This window comes from Thamnophis sirtalis, unplaced genomic scaffold (genome assembly GCF_051295495.1).
Source record: "Thamnophis sirtalis isolate CommonGarterSnake01/CBP01778 unplaced genomic scaffold, rThaSir2_p1.2 scaffold_5, whole genome shotgun sequence".
In the NCBI taxonomy this organism is placed as follows: Eukaryota; Metazoa; Chordata; class Lepidosauria; order Squamata; family Natricidae; genus Thamnophis; species Thamnophis sirtalis.
Genome location: NW_028261385.1, coordinates 97,783,198 through 97,804,987, shown reverse-complemented (window position 1 = coordinate 97,804,987; position 21,790 = coordinate 97,783,198). Strand labels below are relative to the sequence as shown.

Sequence of the window (21,790 nt, the reverse complement as noted above, 5' to 3'; positions counted from 1 at the left end):
TAAGGTCGAAGATTAAAGTCCATTTTAAAACATCGGCCCTATGAGAAGCCCCAGTTTCTTGAAAGTTAATAAAAAATAAATATCTCTATGGTAGTGATAAATTATTTATAAGGCCCCTAAGAAGAGGTGGAGCTGAGAAAATTGGCTCAATTTTCCTTTCAAATTAGTTACGATTTGCATCAATTCATTCTAAATTGCTGCAGAGTTATTTATCATGTTCATGTAAATTGTTTTGTATACTTTAGGGGACAACATTGGAAAAATGTGCTCCTTGGGCAAAGCAAATGTTACCGATTCTAATTTAAGACACAGTCCTATGTTCTACTGAGGACTCTTCTCCACATTATGTTCCTAATGAAACTTTACATCTTGAATATCGTATCTGCCCATAAGACAGTCAGTAAGTAAAGCTAACTTAAGGAGCTGCGGGTCTGCAGTGGTTAGATTGCAGTACTGCAACTACTTCTGCTGCCTGTCAGGTGCTTGTAATTTGGCAGTTCAAATCTCACCACGCTCAAGGTTGGTTCAGCCTTCTATCCTTCTGAGTCAGTAAAATGAGGACCCAGATTGTTGGGGGCAATATGCTGACTCTGTAAACTGCTTAGAGAGGGTTGTAAAGCTTTGTGAAGCGATATATGGATCTAAATGCTATTGCTATTTCAAACTTTCTCCATGCTCTCGTTCGGGCTAACAGTGGTCAAATACTGCCACACATGAACACATTTGAACATTATTTTATTTTGAAAAAAAGAAAAAGCTCCTTGCTCTTTGGTCAAGATAAGATGCAAGTAAATGGTTGTTGCAAAAAAACCTCACAAGGGCTAAATACAGCTTCCAAAGCTAACAAAAAAACTGACCACAGTGATAGTTAATGACTGCAATAAAGTTTGATTGACTGACAGATTGACAGGCTATTAATTTTAAATGTTCAAGACATGGCAAGTAGGATGAAGATGATAAAGATATGCAAGTATTAGATCTCTTGCTTTCTGTTAGAATTTCAGTACTACAATTCTGAATTTCAGTACTGCAATTCTGATCACTTCCCTGTTTTCCTTGTCCTGTAGTCTGGATGAGCAGTAAAAACATTTGTAGAGAGCTATTTCTGTGGAGTTGCTTTTTATTTTGAATTATGATTTCCTCCTCATTTAGGCCTCATAGAAAGCTAACTTTTTAGCTTGTTGCACTTCAAGGGTTCTACCATTGTCTCATTTTTTAACCAGTCTCATTTATCATTATTGTTTTTTTTAATTGCACTTGCATACAGTTGCAGCAGTAGCCTATTTCAGAAGAAATTGGCCAAGCTCTATTCAAGATATCAAAGCCTTCAACATCAGCTTCCTCCACATAGCTTTTGCATAGGAGAAATTATCTGTCATTAGTGTGATTAGCTCTCAATTAGTTTTTGTCTCCCATGCTGGGTTTTTTTTAAAAAAAATCATGTTCTACCTCTCAAAAAGAGAACAGGAACTGACAAATTAAGGAACAATTTATCTGTGCATTAGTGGAAGCCATGGAGAGAATTTGTTTAATTAAATTTGCAAGTGATCTTCCCAAAGCAGAATTTATTTTAGATTACAGAAGAGCAGACTATCAAGTTTCACTCAATTCTCATTTTATTAAAAACTTTTGATTTGTCAGAGCATCCATATCAATTTTAAATGTTGAAAAAAAAACCATTTAATTTGTTTGTGCTTTCTCCTAATGTGTATATTTTTGCACACATGTGATAATATTCAAAATTCTGTAAACAATTGTCCCATATTGTACAGTGTTTTTATGCATTCTTCAATTGCCAGGACTTTTTGGTACATTCTCTTTCCTATTATATATATTATTGATCATATTTTTAAATTTTTGAACTTCATCTCAAAATTCTGAAAAACTTTATCTTTGGTATACATTGGATTCAGCATTGCCTATAGAACATAAGCTTCCTTTTGAATTTGGACAAAAATTTGGACAAAAATGTTTTATTATCTACATTTTAAATTTCAGCGATCTAGAAGATCACATCATAGTAAACAACATGAAACTTCTTACTGAAATTAAATTCCATCTGGTTTGAGGAAAACATAAATAAGTTCCATATTTCTCTTCTCAGGAACAGAAAATACTTAAATTACATTAGAAATTTAAACTGGCTTAGGAAGGACTACCAATACAAAATGTATGTAAAATGCATTATTCTTAAGATTCCTTTAGAAATTGTAATAGCATCAGTTTTCTCTGAGATCAAGGAATATACTTGATATTAAATACACCAACAAAATATGCTTTTCAATTGCTTTGTATGCCCTGTCTTTGATATATATTTCAAATCTATTTTCAAAGGTTTTTATCTGCCTTGCAGAAACCAGTAAGTAAAAAATAATAATAATCCCATTCACAGTAAATAAAAGGTTTGCAGACATTGGCACAGAGAGTAATCCAAATAAATCAAGGTTCAAAACACATTTTTGTACTGAAACCTTGAGCTATCTCTTAGTAATTTTTCAATCATGGGAAGAAAAGAAACATGTGTCTCTCTTTATATGATGGAATTTAAAGTACGTTTTTCCAATTTCTAGCTGCTGAGGAATTGGCTACAGGGAGCTTGTCAGAGATCCAATCTGTATTCTTTATATATGAAACAGTCTGGTCTCACTTGAAATTGATCAGCAGATTGCTTTCCAAAATGTAGATAATAGGGCTGAACAATACTTTAGATTCAAAGACAAAAAGGTGCTTTAGAGCTTCTGAAGATATGTCACCAAATCATCTTTTCCCAAGCTCATCCTGGGAAAAGATGATGTTACTGTAAGGAATCTCAGAAAATGCTCTATGCGTGGCTTCCCAAATTCTAAAGTAACTTTTTGCTTTTGCTCCAGAATCCATCACACTTTAAGAAGGAGCCATCTAAAAATGTCCCTAAAGAGAAAATACATCACAGTGGCCAAGGACACACTTTGCACGTAGACTGCCTCAGCTTTAATTCCCAGCATCTTCAATTAAAACGATCCAATTGGCAGAAGATAGGAAAGATTAGAAACATTGCTAGAAATCCGTGCTTGAACGTGTATATTGGCTTGGCTTTAACATCAAGAAAGACCTTTTCATTGGAGTCATGGCCTGAGGGGAAATGGACTAACCCTTTCCTCCTTTTACTCCAGTAGTATCCCCAAGCCCAAATTCTTTGTATAATTCCTTTAGAAATGAATAGGCACCATTGCCTAAAGGAAAGCCTAAATTGTTAAGAACAATGTTCTACAAAATAAGGTCACCATCAGTCTTGGATGATTTTCCAGGCTATAAAATATTTCTTACAAATTTATGGCCCAGAATGATAAGCATTTTTTGTTTAGGCTAACAATAAAAAGGAGTCCAGAGGATTTTACTCAGTTAGTTGTTGCTGACTATAGGGGGCAGTCTTCATCTCTGTTTCAAGGCCATTGAGCCAGCGGCTGTTCGAAAACATTTCTATGGTCATGTGGCCAGCATGACACCATGGAGTACTGTTCCCTTCCAACTGAATTGGTATCTATTTATGTACTCGCATTTGCATGCTTTTGAACTGCTAGGTGGGCAGGAGCTGGGGCGAGGACGCGAACTCAAGCTGTCATGTGGCCCTTGGGTCTTGAACTTGGGTTGCCGGATTTCCACCAGACAAGCCCAGTGTCTTAACCGCTGAAACACTGAACTACCCCATTACTAATAACAATAGTAATAACAAAACCATAAAAGTCTAACTTGCATTATTTCAGAATCAAGCAACAATCTGTAACATTAGTGAAAATACTTTATAGTATAGTGGACCAAAATAAGAACAGTTCTCATTTTATAATCCTTTCTCACTGCATATTTTTACTGATTACATCGCTTATTAACTTCATTTACAGCTAAGCAATCTAAAGAATTGGAAAGAAAGCAATGGATACCACCTACTATTACAGCTTTGCAGAAACCTATGGGAACAGCATCTGATGAATTATTTATAAAGAACACATGCCTCATAATTTATTTCAATATACAAGATACTTCTGCTTAAAATTGTAAAAAGGTTCATAATTAATCAACAAATTACATGTGAAACATCAGGGATATCTGCTCATTTCAGAGTCACATTCAGCATTCCAAAGCAATAAAGCAGTGTTAACATTCTGGGAAACACCTAATATAAATCCCTTTTGTCCTCAGTTACAGTTAAACAGAAGTCTAGTTAAGAGATAAAATTCAGGCAGATGGTCATTTGTAATGGAAATAAGGTAATCAGATCAATTACTTTCAAAAAGGGGATTAGGAGCTGATGAGTGTCCATCTAGATCTAATATGCATAGCAGTTCAAAGGATGCACTGCTTTTATTTTTGATCTTCAGAGAGCCCTTCAAGATTGGGTGTTTTTCTTTCAAATGAGTTGGCTTGGAATGATATGTACCAACTGATTTGAGTATCAACTCTGCAATCCACATTGTTGGGTTCCATAATAAATAAAGAAGAGAGATATAAGGATAAGTATCTGGCTTTTCCTAGACTATCTGATTTTTCATACTATGAACTAAACACTGTGGTATCCAATGAGGAAGGCACAATGATTCTCTTAAATATGACCAGCTTGTTTCTTGTATTGTTAGACAATTTGCCATCCTTCTTTTCAGCGATGAGACAGACTTATAGCTAATTTAAAGTAACCAAGTTATCTGAGGGACCAGTTCTTGCTGGTTATATCCACCTGACCCACTGGAGCGGGGAAGCAAGGAATGCTGCAGGTTCCGTCCCCTAAGGAGGTACATTGGGTAGGACCCAGAACAGCCTTTTCCATGGTGGCTCCTTTCCTATGGAACAGCATACCTGCAGAAATGACAGCGGACCCCACTTTGACACTCTTCTGTAAGTGCCAGAAGATCTGGTTCAGCCAACAAGCCTGGGAAACTCAGAGTGTGATGGAGCCCATCAAGTGGCTCATTTAACTGTGTGTTATCACCAGGAGGAGGGAATTATTGTTTTTAATTGGCTTTTAAAATTATTTTTATACTGAGTTTTTACTGTTTATAAGTTTGTAAAGATGCACACTTGGGATCCAAGTCCAAATCAAACGATGTTCAGCAAGCTGTTTTTATACCACAAAATCACATTTACACATCAACATTTCTTGATATGTCATCAAATGTTTCTGATTCATTGAAGACATGCACAGTTTAGGCTAGTATGTGGGATATACTTAAGTAACTAAGCATTCCGCATCTGGGTGAGTGTTTTTAACATGCGAACAATGAATTTTTTGCCTCCACACCTTTGCCTGGACATTCATGAGCACAGCTTAAGCTAAATGCCTTTCCATATTTCTTGCAAAATTCTTCAGCACATTATAAAGCCGCCATCTGCCAGATAGATTAATATTTCCTATAACTGAAGTGTTTGTGGTTAGCCTCTTTAGTTTCTTCTGATAAGTGTCAAAGTAAGTGCTAGCTAACTGCTGATTCCAACAATGGCTATATCAAGCAAAAGCACAGACAAAGTGATTAGGATGGAGTAGCTCTGGTTGAAGCTAATTCATGGTTCACTTGCAAAAGCTCCTTAACAAGTTGCTAATAAGTTAATAGGCCAGGCCCTCAGGCTCTCAACTCTACACAGACTTGTCCTTAAATCAACAAAATGAAGCTTAAATAAAAGCCTCAGCACAGTTTTTACTATGTGCAAAACTAAGCACATAGTAAGAAGGGAACAGTATAATGCGTATCAGGAAAGGTCCTTTAAGTTCTGAGATCAGTAGGCACTTCCTTATTCTTGACCCATTTTAGAGGTGTGCAGGCCTATTAGGGACTTGCAAATATTGATTCAAACTATTAAAATGCAGGACACCACATTCCAAGCATGAAACAGCTCTTATAAGTTAAAAAGAAAGGATGATCCCAACAGGAGCTCTTTCCAAATATTTGAGCTTTGAAATGAAACATTTTAGATATTGTGACCCTCCATTTCCCTTTTACTTTTTTGACTGATATTGACTGATATTCCATGCTTTCAATTGTGATGGGTAAATTGGTAAAATCATCCAACAAAAGGTGTAATTTCCTATAGATAGGTTTTTAGTGGAAGCACCAACATGCAAGCAAATATAGAAGCTACTTTCCAAGCATGCTCATAAATTCCATTAGGAGTACAGAACAGGAAAAGACATTTCCTCTTCTATGCTCGTTTTCACGTTGGACTGCAACTTTCATCACCCCAGGTTGTCTTAGCATGGGTGAGAGGGATGTGCCTAACAATAATTGAAAGTAACACTTCTGCAACAATGTCTGGAAGCAAGAAATTCATTGCCCCTGCTTCACAATCTAAGAAAAATATGAAAAAATATTAATTTCATTAAACATGACTGGCATCACAGAAAATATGGAAAGAATCTTGAACCCATTTAGGTCTCAATGGGATTTCCCCTTCCCTTTTCTTTACTAAGGAAAAAAGTCATTTGCCATTTTTTAAATTTACTACAGTGGTATAGATCCACAAACTTTGTTAACAGGGGGACAATTCATGGTCCCTCAGATGAGGGGCAGGACCAGCTGGATGAGCGTGGCTAGGTGGTCATGTGACTGGGTGGACGTGGCCAATTTAGCAGTCCATTAAACAATATACACAAATTAAACTTTAATTTGTTATGCTCCTGGGGGTGGAAAGCAGGTTAGTGAAGGGATGTGGCTGCCTTGGGATGTGTGAGGGACTTGTTTGTTTGTGTATGTGTGTATGTCTGTCTCTGTCTCTGTCTCTGTCTCTCTCTCTCTTTCTCTTTCTCTCTCTTGGCTGCGGAAGCCAAAAACAAGCCTGTTTTTGGCCTCCTCGGTCTCCAGTACCACTCTGCCGTCCAAAAGCCTGGTTTTGGCTTCCTGAGGCATCTGTATGTCCTGTTTTTAGCCTCCTCGGACTGCAGAAGATGGGTTGGGGCCAGCTGGTAGGTGGGATGATGGCGGGGGGGCAGCCTCATGATCTCGTGCCGGCTGGATTAATGGCCTTGGTGGGCCATATCTGGCCCACAGGTGTAGTTTGAGGACCTCTGGTATAGATGATACAAATTTGCTGTGGAATACCTGTTCTTGAAAAAGGGGTTATCTCAACGTCCTGAAACAGATTTATGCAGATGAACCAGTACTGGAATAATATTCTATTGTAATCTTTTTATTAAATTACAATAAATTAGTTAGTTTACTGTTTGTTCAAGGTATGATAGGATAATGTAAAATAAAATTAACATACAGATAGTAAGCCTTGCTGAAGATAATCAATATAAGCTTCTGGAAATCTTGTTTCACTAATTTTCTGAAAGTGCGATCAAAAATGCAGTCAGAAGAAATTTAACATAAATTGCAATTTACTGTTTCAAAAAATCATTGCCAAAATCCCTCACTGGAAATAAACAAGCAAATGCAACAGAATGGGATAAGAAGATATGCTCTTGTGAACTGGTAGTTAGCTAAAGAACAGTAAATGAAAAAAAGGAACAGATGAACAATTTTACCCAGGAAAAACATGGAAATGTTCTCTTTCTGTATGACGGGTTTTGATCTGCCTATAAATAATCAAGAATGAGTAGTAAGCTGGACACATTTGCTGGTAATACCAAATCTTTCAAGGTATTAAAATAAGAAGGGATTTTGTAGCATGTAGATCTCTCCAAAATAGGCAAGTTGGGTTTAGAATGGCAAATGCTTTTCTATGCAATGCTGGCCCAAAAACTATACATCAAAGTTCACATATACTGTACTTTAATGAGATCCGAGCTGGCAGAAATTAATTAGGAAAAGGATCTTGGAGTCATCATGGACATTTCAATGAAAATTCAATCCTTGTGTGTGGCCACTATAAAAAGATAAGTCCCATGGTACAATCATTAATAATAAAAATGGCAATTAAAACAACCAATATCGTGTTGTAGAAATCAATGGTGCCACTTTAGTTGAAATACTGTGTTCATTCTTGGCCACCATGCTTCAAAGACTGCATTGTACACTTGAAAAGGCAGCAAAACCTGCAAGCAAAATTACGAGGAAGCTAGAATGAATCCTGTATGAAAAAAGACTACACTGTCTTTTTAGCTTCAGTCTTAAAGCAGATAAAGGGAGAGCTGATAAAAACATAAAAATGCATGCTCAGAATAGGAAATGTACAGTAGCTAGGGAGCCCTTCACCCTTTCTCATCATATTAGAACTCAATCACTGAAACTAAATAGAAATTCCAGATGGATAAAAGAAAGTAATTATTTAAAGAACAGATAGTTACATGATGCAATTTGCTATCATCAGATATGGTAACAGCTTCCAGTTTGGATGTTTTTAAAAGGAGGACCAGACAAATTTATCAAAGATTTGGGCTATCAATCACTATTATTTTGATCGCTATTTTGGATCTTTGCTTTCGTGGTTGCCATGCCTTGAAAACAGAGTAATGTTATGCACATGATTGTTTTAAAATGTGAGGTATTTTTCATTGGTTCAGGAACAGGGAGCTGGAACTTACCACATCTATTATCTGCAGCAATGAAAGTTGGAGTTCTACTACAAGAGGTTGTGAGTCATTCACAACAGGCCGTTCCAATCGATTGTAATTTTTCAGTAATTCTCGATACAGCCGTCTTTGGTTTACACCTTGCTGGGAGACTAGAAGAAGAAGAAGAAAAAGATCTGCTTTAGGCAACTGCTCTCTCTCTCTTTTAGATTCTCCTTTCTCATTATATTAGACATACGATTGCTTGAGTTGCTTTCTTCAGATGAAAATTTCCAGCACAATCGGACACACATAGTCCTCGACTTACAACAGTTAGTGTTGTAACGGTCATTTAGTGACCGTTCAAAGTTACTATGGCATCGAAAAAAGTGACTTATGACCCTTTTTCACACTTACAAACGTTACAGCCCCCCTATGGTCATTTGATCAAATTTTAGATGCTTGGCAACTGACTTATATTTATGACGGTTGCAGTGTTCTGTGGTCATGTGGTCAGCTTTTGCAATCTTCGGATCAGCAAAGTCAATGGGGAAGCCAGACTCATTTAACAACCCTGTTACTAACTTAAGAACTGCAACGATTCACTTAACAAGTATGGCAAGAAAAGTCCTAAAATGAGGCAAGCTCATTTAACAAAGGTTTCACTTAGCAACATAAAATTTTGGGCTCAATTGTAGTTACAACTGGAGGACTATCTGTATTCTGCTACAAAATGCCTCTGATTCAATACCCAGGATCTCAAGGAAAGACGTGAAGCCTGGCACTGTGGAGACAAACTCATTGAGCTAAATGGAACAATATTCCGACTTGTCATCGAGTCAGATTCTTATGTTGTTAACTTCTTATACACTAACCTGTTCTCCTTAGGCAGGTTGGTAGGGTGGAAAATTAATAAGCAATTAATGCTTATTCTTTAAAAACGATCTAAAGATTCCTGGCTTAATCCTTGAAAACTCCTCTCTATTTGTGATGATTCTAAATTAAAACTAAAAATGTTATGGGTCCTAAAATAGTTTATGTTTTCCTAGATCTCCTTAGGCAACCTATAATGCCTAAACCACACAATGCATACTCCCGCTATAGGAAAGACATACATGGTACGGTATCTTTTTTTGCTTCTGAACAAATAAATGTATTATTGTATTTTATTGATGTCCAGTATAATTCAACAATTGCAAAGATTTAATGAGGCATTTTCTATGAAGCTCCACTTTAGCAAAAACTTTTCCCTGGGAACGAAAAATAAGGCTAATGTTCTTCTGGTTACTGTGGCTTGCATCAATTTGGTTTCCCTCGGTATGTCTTGGTATAACTCACAGAAGATGTCATTCGTTCATTCTCATGAGAGAAATAACTGTTATTCTACCTATCATTTTTAGCATAACGAATAGAGTTTCTATCCATATGTTTGTATGCAGTTTTTTAAAAAAATTATGCAAATGTTTATGCAAGCAAATCTCTCGGTTCCTAACAAATCACCCAAGCAGCTGTGAGTGTTGTGCATGGTTGGTTTATCTAATAAAGTTCTATGTTGTTTCCTTTGTATTTGCCCCAGGACAGAAATAAATGCAGAAGTAATCATAACAAAAGTCAACATAAAAGTAGCGAGGAAGCAACTGTAAAATCAGAAATGTAAAAATATAATGCACACCTACTCACATACACATACATATCAATAGCACCTCCACATCACATGAACAAAATTCAGGACCACTTGGGACCGCCCATATTTATGACTTACTTTTGGCTGCCCTCCTATCATTGCTACCAGCTGCCCCGCTGCCCAGCCCTGCCCACAAGTGACACCCCCTCCACACTGTTACTGTACCAGCCAGGGCCTTTTTTTAACTCTTCTCCTTTCTCACTGTTGCATTCAGGTCTTCTCTTGCCCGCCCCCTAGCTGTAGGGGGTGTCCTAGCTATACCAGTGCCAAGAAGGGCCGAGTATAAGAAGCCTGGCATGTAAAAGAAGAGCTAAGCTGTGCCAATGCAAAAGAAGGCCCCTTCCAGCCAGGTCCTTCTTTGGCACTGGTACAGTCGGGGACCTTCTTTTACATGCCAAATTTCTTTCGTGAACAAAACCCTGAGTAAAACATGACTGGAGGCCCTGATTGGCATGTGAACAAAGGTCCTGGCTAGTGCATACACAGAGGCCATACTGCCATACAAATAAAGACCCTGACCAGGCATAAGAAAAGTCCCAGATACAACAAGGATGAAAGAAGGTGGCATGAAAAGAAGACACGGCGAGAATAATATGCCCTGTGGTGCAGAAGGCATGACAGCACAGGCCAGGGCTAGGTGGTGGGAGCGGCTAGTGGCAAGGAGCAGGTGTGTGGGCAAAAAAGCAGGGATATGGGGAGATAGGTAGGTGGGGGGGAGACAGGGAGGAGACAGGGAAGGCAGTCTCTTACCTTAATGAGGCTCAGGGCTGGGATGGATGGACCAAGATGGGAATGGCTTAATATGGATGGTTCTTCACCTAATGACTGGTGGGATTTGGTTAATGACAGCAATGGAGACTGGCAGGATTTCTGTCATTAAGCAATTAACTGCATCGCTTAGTGAGAGAAACTCTGTTCCGAATTACCATTATTAACCGAGGACTACCTGTAGTAATGAATGTGTAAATAAATGACCTACAATCTGGGTCACATATTCAAAAGAATTATCAAGGCCTGAAAGAAGTATTCTGTTATTTTCATTAGTTCATATTTCCTTTTTTCTTTTTTTTTAAAAAGTCACGATTCACGTAAAATAAGAAATAATTATTGGAAAACAACTGCATATTTCTTCCATGTAAATATGCATAGTATTACAACGTCATAATGCAACAAACCACATGTGGAAACTGTTCTCTGATACTTCTCCCTGAAGTAGCCTCATACATACATACTTGATACCCCGATGAACAAATTATGAACAATGGCAAGTTACAAGCCAAAGTAGCCGTACTGAAATCCAGGATATGTCATTGTTTTGGCAAATTCAGGCAGCTGCAAGGCATGCAGCTTACTTGGTGCATTTTGCAGTTCCAATAATGTAAAGCTTACTACCACCATATGTTATTTATTCCCCACAGGTAGAAGTATGTCCCTTCTGTTCTTCTTTGGTATAGTGAGCATTATGACATTTGTCTACAGCTGCAAGCATGTGATAAATATCTTTAGATCTAAAGTTTCTTTTAACTGTACAGTAAACAAAAAAAGGTGAAGTATGAATAATACTTTTCTGAAAAGCTACAATTATGGGTATCGTTGCTCCATATCTCTCCATAAGGTTTTGCTCTGTATTTTAATATTTTTCATCTTGAGTTAGAGCTGACTTTCATCCAGATTACACAGAGTAGGTGGTCCCTTTTGAGTTCAGCTAAATTCCTGATGACTTTAAAAGATGGATCCATGTTGTTTTCTTGGCAGCAGATGGAAGCACTATGTCATTAACTTTTTTCTAGGATAATTTTCAACTTCCCCTGTGAATCTGCTCTACAGTTGTGTTATTCTTCCATCCAAATATGTGCCAAACCCAGTCATGCTTAGATTCTGAGTCCAACTGAAGTTAAATCAATCTATTTTCCTCCAAACCTGTCACTTGCTTTACTCTAGACTTCATATCTCAGAATTGATTAGTTGGAGGGGGGGGGCATCCAAATTCAATAAATTAATGAATAAATGAATAATTTTTATAATGAGATCCACAAATAGCCTACTATATCCCATAACATTAAAGTTTTCTCATAAGGTACCTGCGATGGGTGAGATAGATGCTTTCCTCAATTGTCAATAATTATTTTTGATTGTTTTACTGAATTTTTAAAATTGGTAGTCATCCAAGTCACTGTTGTGAGATTTTAAACTGAATGAATGAGTAAGAGAGAGAGATAGGAAAACTAACCCAGCAGAGATCATTTAAAATAATTTTTAAAAGGAGGACAATAATGAGGAATTTTAAAAACAATTAAATTTCTGTCTATCATAAAGAATTATGTTAGATGCAAACTCACCAAATCTGTACAAATTTCCTGTCTCTTACACACACATCTGTACACTTTTCTATCTCATGTATATTTGTTTTCATAGATTTTCATGGGTACAGGTATGCAGGTTTTGCTGTATTCGGGTCTTTTCTTGTGTATTTTATAGAGGGACGGCGGCTCCAATCACGCTTTGCTCTCACAGGCACGAGGCTGAATACACCAGCCTGAGGATGACAAGTGGGACCTCGTCGAAACGTCGCCAAGCTACTCTCAATCTTACACGGGATACTCTCAATCTTACACAGGAAAAGACCCTGCATATAAACTGCTCTGTTTTCTCTACCTCCTCCCCAGTGGAGGGTTCTGGATCCCATTGCAACCGGTACGGTTGCAATGGAGCCCGACATCCTCTACATGAATGCGCATGGCACGCATGCTTCTTACCTTCCAGCGATGCCTCTGCAAGCCTCTACGACGTTCCAGCTGCTCGGCGTGACATCATGCAGGTGCTGTACATACCATGTGTGTGCGCAGAAGCGCAGAAGGCTTTAAAGGACAGGTAAGGAGCCCGGGTGGACCCTCTGGAGCACCGTACCAGAACAGTACCCAGTGCTCCGGGCAGGCTCCGTACCAGACTGGGGCGTACCACCTGCAACCCACCACTGCTCTTCCCCCATAAAATATATGAAATTTTCAGGTTTACAGTATTATCACCCTGTCATGATATTATATGTATATATTTTTTTAAGAAGTTGCACAGACAGCTGCTAAAAGAAGAGGAAAGAAACCCTTAGGGCTATTCCTGCATTTATCCACTTCCTGTCTGCCCCAATCATTCTGACTTACTACAGGTAGACTCTATCAACCCTAGCAGACTGAAAAACAGATACCATGCAAATCTAAGCTACTTTTATTACAACAGCTGCAGAATCTTGCAAGACAGAATGTGCTTCTTTTTCTCCCTGTTTTATCTTCATGAGAATGTGGGGGAGTGTGCTTTCTAAGGCATTTCCTCAAATTATTTTCTTGGCTCATATCACATATGAGCTGCTAAAGTTTGGGCATTCGTTAAGTGGATGAAAAAAGGTTAATGCTTTTTAAAAGCATTAACATTTTGCTGTCATATATGGTTCTCTGGAATCTAGCGGTCCAGTTATGGTAGTCTTATAGGAGAAGTGACAGAGCAAACCAAGAAGGCAGACAATGTGTGTCTACTAGAGTGTGAAGACAAATTCAGGGAGAAGCTGTGAAAAGATATGGCATAAGTCCAGATATCTGCTGCTGTGTTTGACATTGTCAATGAGGACAAGTGCAGAAGTAGTATACAATAAAATAACTCAGAAGGAAAAATAGAAATATGTAAAATATATACCAAGAGTAAAAATATTAAGAGAGTATACAGTATACCATGGCTTAGGCCCAGGCCATGGCTTAGGCCCAGGGTACTTGTGAGACCGCCTACTGCCACCGGTAGCCTCCCACCATCCAGTGCGATCCCACAGAGTTGGCCTCCTCAGGGTGCCGTCGGCCAGACAGTGTCGGCTCGCAACCCCCAGGGAGAGAGCCTTCTCTGTGGGAGCACCTTCCCTTTGGAATGAGCTGCCCCAGAGCTTCGCATAATGCCCGACCTCCAGTCCTTCTGGCGCGCCCTAAAAAGTTGGCTTTTTCAGCAAGCCGGCCTGACCTGAATAGAATAAATTAAATTATTAATTTTAAATTTTAAATTTTAATTTAATCCTAAATTTGATTTAAATTGTCAATTGAAGGTTATTGGATTTCCTATTTAATCTTTTTTAACTTTTGTCATATGTGTTTTTATGTTGTACGCGACCCTGAGTCCTTTGGGAGAAGGACGGCATATAAGTCCAATAAAACCAAACCAAACCAAGTATTCATTTTACCAGTCCCGAGGCTGATGTTTGTAATTCCCATTAAATAGTTGGAGTTTAAATGGAAATGTACATAGAAACCACTTTCTGATGAAGAATCAATTACTTCATTATGAATTGTTTTTTCACTTAAGATAATTCAATTTACTTTTCATGAAGACTTTCAATAATGAAGAGATATCCTAGCCAAGGCAAAACCTGAAATATCTTTAAAATTCTTAAGACATGAGATGTGTAACACTTTAGCCAGTATGTTTTGTTTTGTTTTGTTTTGTTTTGTTTCCCCTGAATGCTGAGAACTACAATTTAATGTAAAGGTTGAAAAGCTCTTGTTCAATCCCAGCTGTTTCTTCACAAATTACAGAGTACTTTGAAGAAGTAAAACAATTATCTAGGCTACAATCCTACATATACTTACAGGAAATAAGATGGATGTTGCAAGACTGAAGTGAGCCGTAGTTCACAAAAGCTGATGTTGGAAAAGATGCTACCAAAATCCTGAATAATTGCTCTAGAAATTAGGATGTTTTTTCCCCTGCAGTCTGGTTTTTCTCAAAGTTAGCCTTAATAACATAGAAGAAAGGGGAAAACACAGCACCGTATACTGTAATTAGGTCTGCTACTCATCCACCTGTCTTATAATTTACAAGCTAGCATTTTTTTTATATGTGTACATTTTTCCCAGAATGTAATTCCTTAGATGTTTCTTGAAAGCTAACAACTCAAAAGCGTGAGTCTGTGAGTGTTTATCTTTGTATGTAGAGAGAAAGAGAGGGAATATTATATAACAGGTTTAAAAAAAATAATTTATTTACATGCATTAGTGTTGCTTAAGTCAGATTTCACATTACAATATTTACTTATTATTAAACAAATATGAACAAAGGACTCTGGGTGTCTATATAAATTATCTGAAATAAATAAATTATATGGGCTAAATCCTCCTAAGTCCAGGTAGGATATCACACAGAACATCATAGAGAATAAGAAAGCTAAGATCCTTTGGGACTTCCACATCCAAACAGACAAGTACTAGCCAATCAAGCAGACACTGTGGCAATAGAAAAGGATTAGAAGACAATAGTGGTGATAGATGTAGTGATGCCAAATTAAAGCAACATCAGGAAGAAGGAGTGTCAGAAGTACCAGGGCTGAAGGAGGAACTGGAGAGGATGTGGAAAGTAAAGGTCAAAATGATACGAGTGACTGTAGGACCACTTAGAGGTATGACAACTAAACTGAGAGAATGGTTCCAACAAATCCCAGGTACATCTGTCCAAAAGAGAGCAATGCTAGGGAAAGCTGTACAGAACTGTCAACTCCTAGATCTCTGGTAGAGGACCCAATATTGAGGAAGATAGATGATAGATAGGAAATAGATAGATGGATGGATGGATGGATGGATGGATGGATGGATGGATGGATGGATGGATGGATGGGTGGGTGGGTGGGTGGGTGGGTGGGTGGGTGGGTGGGTGGGTGGGTGGCAATATAGAGATATAACTCTGAGAGAGTTCAGCAGTTCAAAAATGTGAAAAATAAATAAATAAAAATATAATTCTTAGTACAGTTACAAATCTTCTCATTTTCTAGTCATAAATAAAGTAAAGGCAAAACCAAGATTTTTAACGTGTCTTAAAAAAATTTCTTGCTCTCAGTTTTTTGCTGATATTAATAAGTAGACCGGGGAGGTTAAAGTAAACTACAAAATAGATGAGTGAAACAAAAGCCAAGTTAAACAGATTCAACCCTTGACATCTCTAAATAGGCAGGAAAATGGCCTGAAATCCAGGATAACACTGATGACCATCATCATCTTCATATTCACTATCAATGAATTCAATACTATAGCTGCTGCCTAAGTATCTGACCCATTATTTTCCTCAGTCAAGCAATATGGGGTATAAATGCAGGATAAGTCGGCCAACTAAATAATTAACTAAACGGCATTTTGAGCAGCGGAGCAAAAGCCTTTAATTAAAATTAAGCAAAACTGGACAAATGAGAAGTGATGGTTTATTAAACATCTCTTTTAATTTTTGTAAATCTCTTCATTTATTTCTTTACCATGGTTATGTCCATTTACGTGAATAAATATAAATACAACATACATACAGTTCATGTAAGGTAACATTAATGTGTTCCCATTAAAACTAATGGCTTCACAGAAATTACTTTATAGAAATAGTTTCCTCTTGCACTAGAAATCCAAGTTGTATTTTATATTGTGCAAAGTAGATTTCTCCAATCCTATGCTGAGCACATATGTTGAAAAAATACTGGATTCCTCTTTATGGTTTAAGCCAGTGTTTGTTAACCTTGGCGACTTGAAGACGGGTGGGCTTCAGCTCTCAGAATTCCCAAGCCAGCTGAGCTATACTCTTCAGCAAAGGTGGACAATCATCCTTCAGGGTCCTTTACTTTGGATCATTAGCTACCTAATCAGGGTATCCCAAGTTGTGTGGTGTACCTCTCTGGTTAAGTACAGAGAGAGTCCAGAAGGTATGAAGAATCTTTTAGTTGTATAGTACATTGTTATAATAGATGTGCCTTTCATTGCATTGTTATCATTATTCATTTATGTTCATTTGGTGTATGACTGCTTAGGGGAGGTGTTTACATTAGGACTGAGGTATGATGGCAAAAAGTTTAGAAATTCTTGGTTTAAATTATTCTTTCCGATTCTATTTTCTGTACTCCCACAAACTCTAGTCAGGCTGAGCAAGCTCATGATATATGAAGGAATAAACTACATTTATTCCCTGCAAAGTTAAAGTTGCAACAACACAAACCATTTCTTCACTTATGCCTTCTGTTGCGATATTATTTTCTAATAAGTATAATAAGAAAAGTTAAGCAGGAGAGTTCCCATATTTTCCCACCAATCCAAAAACAGCAAACAGTTCATATATATTGCTTATCTTTCCTTTGTACCTTTACTATTTGAGCTTCAAGCCTTATGCGGAAAGTTATTTATGATATAGAACACATATTTACTTTTTGTACTATTGTTGATGCCACCAACCTTAACCTTAACCTTAACCTGCAAAGCTAGGCCAATTTATAGATTTGCTACATAAAAAGAAAGCTCATTCTGGATTTCTAGGATCCAAGATTACAGAACAGTGGTTTGTTTTCTTACACTCCTGACAGGCATGAAATGCTCTTATCTCCGCTACCAGCTTTGCATGCATAGAGCATCTGTGATGATGTCTGGGCAGGTGGGCAGAGCCTCCTGCCACCATTGCTGCCAGTTCACCCAAACTGGGGTGAACCAGTAGAATACCACCTCTGACTCCTGGGCTTGCTGCAAGTACATCCATCTCTGAATGTGATTATAATGTGACCTTTTTATTCATATGCCCCTTAATAGAGGGAAATACACTGTTTTGGTAGTTAATGAGAGTTTATAAAGAAAAGAAGAGGCACAAGCCAATTTCACATTCGTTGGTTGATGTGACAGATTTTGCTCAAAGAAGTGTATCAAATTGGCATAGAAACTCAGACTGATGGACCATCTCTTTACAATGTGCTAGACTTGGCTAGAATCAATTGTATTAGTCATTTATGGCTCAACGTATGATAGGAACGCAGGCTCCCATTTCAAGTTATGATAGAAGTTTGCCTGTTCAAAATACAACAGTTGAATTTGCTAGGCACAGAGGTGAGACCCCATGAATAGCAGCCAAACTCTGAGCTTCCCATTTATTTATTTGTTTATTTATCTATTTTATTTAGTTTGTCAAACATGTATGAGATAACAGGTATAAGTATAAAGGTGGACATGAACACAGGAAATGGGTATGAATAAATGGGAACAATAGGACAGGGATGGTAGGCACACTGGTGCGCTTATGCAACCCCCCCCCCCTACAGATCTCTTAGGAATGGGGTGAGGGCCACGGTAGACAGTTTAAGATTAAAGTTACGGGGGTTTGAGGATGTAACAACAGAATTGGGTAGTGCATTCTAGGCATTGACCACTCTTGCTGAAGTCATATTTTCTGCAATCAAGTTTGGAGTGGTTTACCTTGAATTTTTATCTATTGTTTGCCCGTATATTATTTGCCTAGATTAATGTTTCTGAGATATGTGATATTTTCTTAATTTAAAATTCTAAATTTGCACTCCAATATTGGACCAGCAAAATCTTAAAATCACCTCAATTGACATTAAAATTTGGAACTAGTCTTCTACTTCTATCCCTGTAATTGGATCTCTATGGCCAGGGCTATACAATATTCTTCTAGGTGTATACCACACTCTTTTAGCTAGTATACCACCCACCTAGAAGTGTATTTCACCCCATCTAAGGTTTGATGAAATTGTGAAAAACGATATGAGTCCCCACTCAACCATGGAACTCAGCAAATTATTTTATTTCAACCTGACTGAATATGGTTGCTATTTTGAAGATCAAATGATTGTGCACACTATTCAAAGCTCTCAGTGGAAATATTTTGAATTATCTGTACATAGATTACCCACTTTGTATTCCAGTGTCTGATTTAAAAAAAAAATAAATTTACAATTTGGGTGATTAGTCAAATGTATCTTATTTGGCCTGCCCACCCCAAGTGTCCCAAATGGAACCCCTCATATTTTCCCAGCTCTATGAACACAGATTGTTCAATAATGCTAAACCATAAAGCATTCAATTACAGCAAAGGATGAATTCAGAACTGCAGAGGAAAGAAAATTTGACTGTGCACACCTCAGCTAGTTAGCTGACCGTATTTCCCTTCAGATGATTCACAGGTCTGCAAAAAAAAATTTTTTTGAGAGCTGTTTTGGTTATTCCACGTAATCTTTATGTTTTTTGGTGTGCTTAATCTGAAAATGACCTCCATTTTGTCATAGGACATCACGTTTCCTGACAATTTAGGTAACTATGTTAAATAAATGGAAATAGACTTATAAAATTAAAGTTTTACAATATTTTCATGAAAATTCTTTTTTGAACTGAAATGAGCTCACCTACACACACTAAACTCAATTCTTTTTCCTTGTGAGGAACCTCTTGGTGCATTTACGCTTGTGAGTAGCATCTGGAATGTCTCTCTGAAGCATCCAACAGTAGTCTGCCATTATTGTAATGCTCCATTTTCCCTGGTATCTCCTTTCCAACTCTTTAACATCTTGGTGGAATCGTTCACCTTGTTCCTCACTCACAGCTCCCAAATTTTCAGGAAAGTAGTCAAGGTGGGGACTGGTGGAAATGCACTTTCAAACTCATCAGGCAACCTAAAGCATGAAATGCTTTCAGCATTCTTCTGATGATCTTTTTGTAGTGAAGATCTTTGTTATTGCCTAAAAAATTCTGTATGACTTCTTTAAAAGCAATCCACCCTTCTCTTTGAGGATCCGTCATGGTATTGACAAACTCTTGAGCAACTATAAGCCTTCTAATGTCTGGTTTGACAAACACACCTTCCTTCAATTTTGCCTCCAACAGGCATGGAAACTTGGTGACCAAGTATTTGAAGCATTCTCCATCTCTTGGAAGTGATTTTACGAATTGCTTCATCAATCCCAATTTTATGTGAAGGTGGTAGAAGAACTTTATGGGAAGGTACCAAAGTTTCTCGGAGGACATTTTTTTCACCGACTGTTAGCACCCTCAGCTGCCAACTCCTCTTGATCCAATGATTTTGTCGGTCCCATAGACACAGAAAACAAGGGTATTTGATATACCCAGCTTGTTGCCTGAGCAGCATGCACAAGACCTTTAAGTCCCCACACACTTGCCAACCATGGTCTTCATATTTAAGTTTACAAAGAACCAATTCCAAGTTCTCGTAGGTTTTCTTCATGGAATGACCTACAGGTATGGAAGTGTAAAAAACGTTGTGGAGTAAAACTGCTTTGAGACTTCTTTTTGAAGAATCTATAAAAAGACGCCATTGCTCTGAATCATATTGCATTTTAAATTGACCCATCAGACCTTCAACATTGATGCAATAAACCAACTTGTCTTCCTGGGTGAAGTAAGGAACGAACTCCTTTTCACGATGTCTGAACCATGAAGATGACACTCCTGGCAGCAAGGCTGCTTTTCAGCCTTGATCCAAGTAACTCAGTGACATCTTTAGAAAGATTCAAGTCTCTTACCAAATCATTCATCTCCTCCTGAGAAAACAATTTTGGTCTTGTATCATCTTCAAAGTCAGAACTTGATTTGTAATCTGGTTCATGTATGAACCAGGTATCATCGGAGGTAGGTATCTCTTCCAAGGAAGGAGGGGGCTTGGGTACTGGTATATCTGTGCCATGGGGGATGGGACAAATTGCTGAGTGAAGATTGGGGTATGAAATTCCATTTGGAATTAAACCCTTTCACATCGCATGAACAAAAGTAACAGTCATCACTATGGTTCTTTTGCTCTCGCAATACCATAGGAATCCCATAACAGAAAGATTTTTTCTTACCCTTGAACCAGTTTTGGAGGTCCTCAACATGCTGTTTGCACACTTTATGAGGTGCCCAAACTTTATCTTGATCTCCAATTTTTAGTCCAAAGTATGCAAAGTATACTTTTTTCACAAAGTCTGTAATATTCTGCTGTTGCTTAAACACTGTATATTCACCACAGATGAAACAGAAACTGTCTGGTGAATTAATACACTTTCGTGGAGCCATAACATAACGTTGAAGAATGTCAAGCTAACATGAATTGCGATGAAAAAGTGTGAACAGCCTAGAACCAAGAACCTGATGATGATTCGTGCACAAGTGTGGCATGCAGGAGAGAGCAGCTCTGTGTCTGTACATGAGACATCACAGTGCTGATCACGCCCCCTGCACTGACCAGAGATGCTGCTATCTGCCCTGTGTCTCCCTCCCACTGGATTCTTCAAGAAAGATTAACTCCTTCTACCATTAGAAGCACAGACTTAAAACTTGCTTAGCCTATGTGTATATTGCTGACCATCAGATTTAGAGTGCTACTCGGACAAACCTTTTAAGGGTTTTTTGGCATTTCATATCTTAAATGCACTTATGTGAATTAATTAATAGTAATTTGGACTTTAAATTTGGTTAAAACCCCATAATATATATAAATACCAAAAATTTAAAAAATGATAAATTTGAAGACAATTTTGCATGTTGTGGCAAATCATAATGTCTAGGAGTTTTTTCAATATTTTATTTGTTTTCAACTCACCAAAATACATGGAAATTGGATGAAAATAATCAAACAGCTTTTTAGTCACAGACCTGTGTTATGTAAAGAAGTGCAACTTTAACACGGGGCAACACTCATTACAGTATTATCTCTGGATCACATCTTGCATTGCAAGATCTGAATAACATTAAGAATTGATCTCTTGTTACTCTTTTACTGGTGTGCCTTTTTTGTTTTTCTTTTTAGAAAAAGAGTCTGGGAAAAGAGTCTACTTTTATTGTTTGGTAAAGCATTAGGGGAGCTTTTGATGCACAATGTTCACT

The 21,790-nt window shown here is 37.7% G+C and overlaps 1 protein-coding gene across 2 annotated transcripts in view; it reads right to left on the bottom strand.

Moving 5' to 3' along the window:
• Positions 1-21,790, bottom strand: part of LOC106542697 (neuronal acetylcholine receptor subunit alpha-7) — a 102,109-nt gene that overhangs the window by 68,369 nt on the left and 11,950 nt on the right. The window contains exon 2 of one of the 2 annotated variants that reach the window (XM_014058502.2): positions 8,489-8,628. The exons of the other annotated variant lie outside the window; for it this stretch is intronic. Within the exon in view, the coding sequence (XP_013913977.1) occupies positions 8,489-8,628 (140 nt within the window). The remainder of the gene's footprint in view (positions 1-8,488; positions 8,629-21,790) is intronic. 2 annotated transcript variants of the gene reach the window in all.